This window comes from Vigna radiata, chromosome 8 (assembly GCF_000741045.1).
Source record: "Vigna radiata var. radiata cultivar VC1973A chromosome 8, Vradiata_ver6, whole genome shotgun sequence".
NCBI classification, from domain to species: domain Eukaryota; kingdom Viridiplantae; phylum Streptophyta; class Magnoliopsida; order Fabales; family Fabaceae; genus Vigna; species Vigna radiata.
The window spans coordinates 21,801,358-21,809,191 of NC_028358.1; the positions used below are offsets into that span (position 1 = coordinate 21,801,358).

Here is a 7,834-nt window from a genome sequence, read left to right on the forward strand (position 1 = left end):
CATAAATATAAATTTCACTATAATATACTTATAACTTTAATACTCGACTAAATGGTAAATTACAAGAATAATTTAATTTTATAAAACTTTCTTATAATCCACTTGTATACTACAAATAGATTTATCTTTAATATATAAAGAATCTTCAATAAGATATTAATGTTAAATGGAAAAAAGATAATTTTTTTAAGTATTTATGTATTTATTATAAATCTTAATTATGTTTATGGAATAATTTGGATTAGCAGAGACATGAATTTATGTTGTTTATAGAAAACCAAACAAACTTTCTCCAAGAATGACCCCGAAAGAATTAAAACATCCTCTGCATCTTTCTGAGTTCTACCTTTCCTTCCCTACAAACCAATAAAGGCAAACAAGCTAGAAGCTACATCGCATCAAAAAAACCTTTTGTGTTACTTCTATGCACTCTTCACCCTTCTCTCTTCATCCTTCAACATCATTATCCAAAGGGGAAGAACTAAGGAAACATCAAACCCAAGAAGGGATAATAACCACTCTGTCATATCCACACTCTCCTTCTGAATCGTTTTCACTGAAACCCCACACAACACTACCATTTTCTCAATTCTCGTAAGTGCTTTTCATCGTTTTAGTCTTCCATTTGTTACTTCTTATTGCTGTTTATCTCTTGCACAATCGTCACACACTATGCTACAATAACCAATGCCGTTGACCCACTTCACTTCTCTATAATATTCTACTTTCTCTTTTGTTATATGTTCTTGTCTAGCTTCTATCACTGCTGTGCTTTTTTCTCTTTTGTTTTTTCTTCTTTTTGCGTTCTCCAAAAGCCTTCGGATTTGGTGTCCCTCGTTTCGTTTTCACCACTCCTATTCCGGGTCCAGTTTGATTGATGTGTTTCCATCCACTCTCACACGCCGCTTCTTTTTCGATCTTCTGGTTTTGGATGTAGACAACCCCAGTTTGTGTGCAGATTTTACCTTGAAAAAAGTCGCAAACTTTCGCTTTTTGAAGCAAGGTTGAATGTGATCACAGATGCTTGGTTCATCCACGCACTGTTTTTCTTACCTGTAAAGCGCAAACCTGGAGCTCGTAATAAAGAGATATTATTATTCCTTAGAACAGAAGAGAAAGATGCACCTAGCCTTTTTTCTAAGCTCTTTCTTTCTCTCTCTTTTTTGGTATATTCTATAACACAACTCATTTCCTTTCCCTTTTCTTTTTAATATTTTAAGTACTCAGAAGCTGTCTCCGTTTCCCCTGCAACTGGTTCTTAAATATTGCCGTTGAAAACTATTCAAAACTAGTTTATTAAAATTTCAAACAATAAACTTAGTTTTCTCGTACAATAAAAGTGAAAAAATATCCCGTGTCCAGACTCATTTTGTTGTTTTTTTCTCCCTTGATGACTTACAAAAATTTCCAACTTCAATTGTAAAATATCCCCACATGGATTTAGATAATCCTGCTGTTGCTTTTTTAACCTCCGGCACCCGCGTTCCCATGGCATTTTATCGTTCCTGATCATTTGCTGTTGTCTTATTTGGTTCAGTTGGAGAAAAACAATGAGAACGGAGTTGAAGAAGAAGATATCCAAGGTAAGTATGCACTACAAAACCAACCCAAATGCCCTTTCCATCTTCTACTTTTGGTCATACATGTTCTTTAAGATCTCTCTCACCCAATCTTTTTTTTTCTTCTTGTTTTCATATTCGGGTCACAGTCTTCATGGCCAAATTTTAATGTAAGGAAGTGGCTGAATAAAAGAAGCAAGGGTGATAGGTTTCACTCAGATTACTCTTTACCAGGTAAATTTCAGTTTGGAGTTTTTCTCTTTTATTCATATTGATTTGATTTTCTTGGGGGTGAAAACGTGGATTTCTCGGCAATTGGAGGGACAGATTGGTGGTAGATGGGTTAGTGAAGTGTGATTAGACATGGTGATGGAACAAAAGGAAGTGACTTTGATAAGGGTGCCCGAAATTTGTTACCGGGGCCCTGGGTCCCATATGGGACGTTTCCATTGAATCTGACACGTGGGTGGCTAATTCTCTGGAATTCAATTTGGCTTATGATCGTTGTACCTGCAAATGTAAACCCACACGGTTTTAGGTTTCTTGTAGGGTCTTGGTTTTGGAAAAAAAAAAATACATAAATTAGTGTTTGTTTTTGTTTATTTTAGTACTGATTTTGGTTATGGGGATTATTTTCAAAGAGGGGTGGCTGATGGATTCCTCAAACGAATTGAAACATTCCGCACCGGTGAAGGAGGCGCCATCTGTCAGTGACATGGACACGCTCAACCCTAGGTAAACATAGCCATCATACCCCTTTGAAGTATGAATGTGATGTTATCTATTAGTGCTACCTTTTGGTTACAGAAATTTTTTTGAGTAGGAAAATATAACCGAGGTTGTGGTCTGTGAATGGGTTTTCGTAGGATGTTCGTGGGGACGTGGAATGTGGGAGGAAAGTCACCAAACCAAGGATTGAACTTGAGGGAATGGTTGATGTTGCCTTCACCAGCTGATATCTATGTCATTGGGTATGTTATTTTATTTTCTTCCTCTCTCTTTCTTCGTACTACCTACCAATGCTATTTTCTTTTCAAAACTTCCTTCTTTACTCACTTCAAGGAAGTCTTTTAAATCTCAACCAGTACAGATTCTTTACTCATAATTACACTGTCAGTTTTCACACCTGTTATCTTATTCTTTTATATTTGCTTATGCTGACTCCAACTCTCAAAAACACCTCCTATATCTCCAAAGAGTAAATTAATGTAACTTACAAATTTTTAAGACGTTAGAAATATCAAATGCATTAGACGAATTTTTTAAGTAAGTTTTATAAAATTAATTAGATTTAAAATTTATTTCTAAGATAATTCAAATACTTGTTAATATTAAATAAACTAAATTCTAGTTTGTGTAATTTACTGCTACCAGCATTTTGCATGTAGTGAAACTCTTGTTGGGTTGATGAGCTTCGCTGGATGAACCACGCCATCCACGCAAACAAAACATGCTCACAGCTCATGATAACGTGCATTTGCGTTTTAGCTTTTGGCCAAGTTGCCTGTTTGGCCCCTGATAATTCTAGGGACTTGAAATAATGTCCATGTGAAGATCATTTTGCTCCATCACTTCCTACAAATTCATGTCTTTCTTTTTGATTGTGGAGTAATATAATATACTAAATTTTGTTTTCATTACATTGCACCTTAGGTTCCAAGAAATTATACCTCTAAACGCAGGGAACGTGCTTGGGCCAGAGGATAGTGGCCCAGCAACGAAGTGGCTAACTCTGATTCGTGAAGCCTTGAACTCTAACACTGGTGAAGAAAGTTGTACTACATTATGTAGCCCAAGTGAACATGAACAACAACCCTATTATTGCCTTGCAGCAAGTAAACAAATGGTGGGTATCTTCTTGTGCGTGTGGGTACGTGAGGATCTTTACAAGCATGTCACCAATTTAAAAGTGTCTTGCGTTGGTAGAGGCATCATGGGCTATCTGGGGAATAAGGTTAGTTCATTCCTCTAATTTCCTTTCATGTATTATTCACTTTTCTTAATTTCCCTTCTCTCATGTTAATGCTGAACAAATTAAATAAAAAAAATCTATCTGCATTAGATTACTTTTAATACACAGAGTTTCTACTAGCTAGAATGATGATGTATGTCTGCTTTTGTTGGTTGATCAACAGGGTTCAGTATCAATTAGCATGACATTGTATCACACGACGTTTTGCTTTGTTGGTACCCACTTGGCCTCTGGAGAGAAAGATGGTGACGAGATTCGAAGAAATTTAGACGTATCAGAGATCTTAAAGAAAACTAAATTTTCTCACTCATTCAAAGCTCTTGGCCAACCACTCCCTCCTCCTGAAACCATATTAGAGCATGAGTATGTTCTTTAACTCCACTTTCAGAAATAATCTAATAATTTTCAGAAATAATCTAATAAAGTTATTAATGACCCTTTTATTTTTTTTGGTATCTGCAGCAAGATTATTTGGCTTGGGGATTTGAATTATCGCCTTGCTGCTGGTTATGATGATACACTTGAACTACTGAAAAAGAATGATTGGCAAGCACTATTGGAGAAGGATCAGGTAATCACATTTATTTTGTTGTCTTTGTTGAAAGACCTATATCAGCTAGAGATAAAGTCAAAGTGAGTGCAAATTTTTATAAGATTAAATTGGGCTTAAAATTAGTGTTTCTTACATGGGATGTTCATAAATACTATGATTTGGATAAATATTTGCCTGACACATATAGTAATATTTTTGTCTTGGCCTTACCATTTGGTTGTTTTGATTGTGTTGTGACAGCTGAGGATAGAGCAAAGAGCTGGTAGAGTGTTCAAAGAATGGAAGGAAGGGAAGATATACTTTGCGCCAACTTACAAATACTTATTTGATTCTGACCAGTATGTTGCTCAAACAAACAAGTCCAAGGAAAAACGACGAACACCGGCTTGGTAAGATTTAATATAGTAATAAACCTTTGTGTTAAAACCAAAACTCTTCTTATCCACAACAGGAGTGTCATTATATCATGTTGCCGTCTGTTTTTGTGTATGCTGTGACGTTCAGTTATGCCAAGTTGAGACGACCTTTTGCGATTAAGATATCTCTAGTTGAACATAATTTTCAACCATTCTATGCATAATTAAGCAACTTCACTTGGTTGGTACGTAATGAAATACCACTTGCAATTCTTTATGAACAAGCCTTTGAAAAGGATTTCCCTGTGGTGCATAATATATTTGCAACTGTGGATTGTTTAATGCTCAGAATTAGTCAACCATAAGCAAGTGATTCGAGCAATAATAAAGTAAAATCATTGGCTACGTTTTATATGATGGGTCGCGGGGAAACACTGTATATTCTATACCATCCACATGAGACCTCCACCAATTATCATCGACCAATCTAGAAAAATCTCACCATAATAACACAAACCCATCTTCATCAAACACCTCTCTTTTGAATTAACTAAGTTAAATGATGCCAGGTCTGCAATAACCGACCATCATTTTTTTTATTATCATGCATAGAGCCAGGCAAATTGCTTCTCATTCTCACTAAAAAAACAAGTACATGGTTAACGAAACATAATCATTATTTATAAAACATATTAAACATCTGATGCAATAAATGATGACATGTGGATTATGATTTTACTGTTGAAGTTATGTTTGATGGATGAATGATGAGAACTGAAGTGAAGTTGTTTGTGTGGGACAAAACAAAAGGTGCGATCGAATTCTGTGGAAAGGAGAAGGCGTGGAGCAGTTATGGTACGTGAGAGGAGAGTCAAAATTCTCAGACCACAGGCCAGTGTATTCACTGTTCTCAGTTCATGTGGACATGACATGTAAGAAGCTAAGTTCCTATGTCTCTGCATCAGAGAGTGGCTCAATCTCAATGTCAAGGTCATGCTCCTCTAGAACCCTGACAAACACTGCCTTGTCCTCTTCTTGCTTTGCTAAAGTTCAGGCAGAGGAACAACTATTGTTACTAACCAGGGAACATAGACACCGAACCTGCAGGATTCTCAGTTAGTACACAGGAATAGGATACTACTATATATACACTTTCCGAGGAACAAAAGTAACACACAAATGACACGACCATCGAGTTGCCGCAGCTCGCGGTGTGCCCTGACAAGGTTTGGGTTCTGTGTTCCTCACTTTTTTTTCTTGTTGGAACAGAGGATTCAATTCATTAGTATTTTATGGTGTAAAAAGTTCACATGCCCCCACCCTTCTGCCTTTCCAAGCTGAAAATGTGTAGAGCTAGCAATTATCACCAGAATTTGAATTCTCCGTTGAATTTTTGGTGTTGCTTGTCTGATGTGTCTTCAAAATACACTAATATATTTTGATGTTCGTGTACATTAAATGTTTTTTTTTAATGTATGAACATCAGAGGAACAATACCAAAAATTCAGCATAGATTCTGAACTCAGAGGCGGAGGAAGTGCATCGGAGTGCACAAAGAGATGGCTTCAACTGTGGTATCTCTAACCATGCATGCTTTTTTCTGATCTTTTGGTAAACTATAAGGTTTCCATCTTCCAAATGTTTGATTGGTTAGTCTATTTTGATGGCCATTTGAAGAAAATTGTAAATCAAATTGTTTATTACTTTTCCTATTGTTGTTCACTACAGTGTATCGAATTTTGTTATGTAAAAAATCTATACCAGCTTAATATGATACTTGTCATGGCTTTCCAGTATATTAATTGCTAATTGTTAATTACCATTGCTACCTAATATTTGAACGCATTTTGTCTAAACATATTTTAAAGAACTTTATTTGGGCCACTCAAGGTCCAATCACTCAAGGGCCTACTTTAAGCATGAGATAATGTTATTCGGCGTCCTTTATTTTCCTAACCCCACCTGCAACTTGTAAAAAACCCACAAAACTATCATTTTATAATGACTGAAATAATTTTAGGGAGAAATATTCCTTTTTCTTATAAAGATTAAAATACATTCATTTTACATATATTGAAAATATATTTAAGTTTTTTTTATTCATTTCTATTCTTATTTGACGCGTTGGAACACGATCAGATTTCCATGTAAGAGAGAATGGAAAAACATTTTTATTTTCTAAAAACATGGTTTTTTGTTACATTATTGTTTTTATTATTAGTAGAAAGTATTCTTTAGAGATAATTAGTTTTGTCTGAAACTTTGCTAGCCGTATTTAGTGTCACTTTCCAATGAGTTTAATTTTCACCTAAAAAAGGTTGAAAATGTTTCTTTTTCTTACAATTTGCAAAAGTATATTTGGTTTCAAAGTCATTTAATTAAATTTTTATTTCTCTAAATATCTAAACTCTTTAAACCTTTTCCCTAAAGTTATCTAAATAAATATTTAATTTTTAATATTGTAAATGATTTAATCTGTATTTTTTAAGATTATAATATTATGTTTTGTACTAGTAATTTCTTTCATTATTTTACATAATATAGTATATTATCTTTACCTCATTTTTATTTGTTAATTTGGGAAACAACATAATCATAATGATTAAAGATGAAAGTGGTCTTTGTTAAAATATGCAAAAACAAGTTATGGTTGAAAACTGTAGAAGAAATAAACTTTGTTATGAAGCATGTTTGTGCGGTAGTTTATCTCCAACAGTCAGAAATAATGACCGGACTGGGTCCATCAATTCTTATTGGGTTCACGGTCCACTATGTTATAAAAACTGAAAACTAAATATTACCATATCACGAATCAAATAATATCTAATTAAAGATATTATAGAAACGGTCAACCATAATAGATATTATGAAAACAACTTATCTGGTCAAGTAATTTTGTTTATATTTGTTTATATTATATCCTGTCTATATTTTATTGATGTTATATCAATCCAAAACCTATAAATAAAGAGCAAAAGACTCCAAACAAGGTACGCTAACATTCCAACACAGTCATATTGCAATTCCACTGTTTACTCTCTCACTCTGAGCATTACTTTGCTGAGAATTGAGAACACTTTATTACTGACGCCTAACTTGAGCGTCGGAGTGCCTTTACAGGTAACCCCCCCCTCTCGGGCAGAAGTTGGAATTTGACGGACGAATTGGAGAACGTACGGCTGAAGTATTGAAAGAACTTGAAGATTTAGCGTCAGAAGGAAGCAGAGCCACGTCATCGAGGTTAGTCCTTTTGGTCCCAAAATTATCACCGAAACATTTTGGCGCCCACCGTGGGGCCTGAAAGTAAAGACTCCCTATGGTGACCACGAGAAGCATGGACAGTACCGACCCTAGAGAAATAATAAGAGAACTCCAAGCTCGACTGGAGGAGCAG

General features: G+C 35.1%; 1 protein-coding gene across 5 annotated transcripts; it reads left to right on the plus strand.

Annotated features, from left to right (window-relative positions):
- The first annotated feature begins 256 nt into the window (after positions 1-256).
- Positions 257-6,398, plus strand: LOC106771110 (type I inositol polyphosphate 5-phosphatase 8). 5 transcript variants are annotated; one of them, XR_001376439.2, is made up of 11 exons: positions 261-594; positions 1,538-1,583; positions 1,709-1,793; positions 2,201-2,294; positions 2,426-2,530; positions 3,213-3,513; positions 3,695-3,894; positions 3,994-4,102; positions 4,325-4,473; positions 5,251-5,666; positions 5,927-6,398. XR_001376439.2 is itself a non-coding variant. In XM_022785157.1 (10 exons), coding segments are annotated over exons 1-10 (1,260 nt in total). In that variant the 5' UTR covers positions 257-424; the 3' UTR covers positions 5,928-6,398. The 5 variants fall into 5 exon arrangements, 4 of the variants coding, with proteins under 4 accessions (XP_022640878.1, XP_022640877.1, XP_014512502.2 ...); XM_022785157.1 differs by lacking the exon at positions 5,251-5,666 and having other exon boundaries at positions 257-594; XM_022785156.1 differs by lacking the exon at positions 5,927-6,398 and having other exon boundaries at positions 257-594; positions 5,188-5,300.
- Positions 6,399-7,834: the final 1,436 nt, after the last annotated feature.

Excerpts from the sequence above, each read along its gene's own strand:
- LOC106771110 (XM_014657016.2), top strand. The coding sequence starts at position 425 with ATGCACTCTTCACCCTTCTCTCTTCATCCTTCAACATCATTATCCAAA. Across the intron at positions 1,794-2,200 it reads CTCAGATTACTCTTTACCAG|AGGGGTGGCTGATGGATTCC; the intron begins GTAAATTTCAGT and ends TTATTTTCAAAG. Across the intron at positions 4,103-4,324 it reads CACTATTGGAGAAGGATCAG|CTGAGGATAGAGCAAAGAGC; the intron begins GTAATCACATTT and ends GTGTTGTGACAG.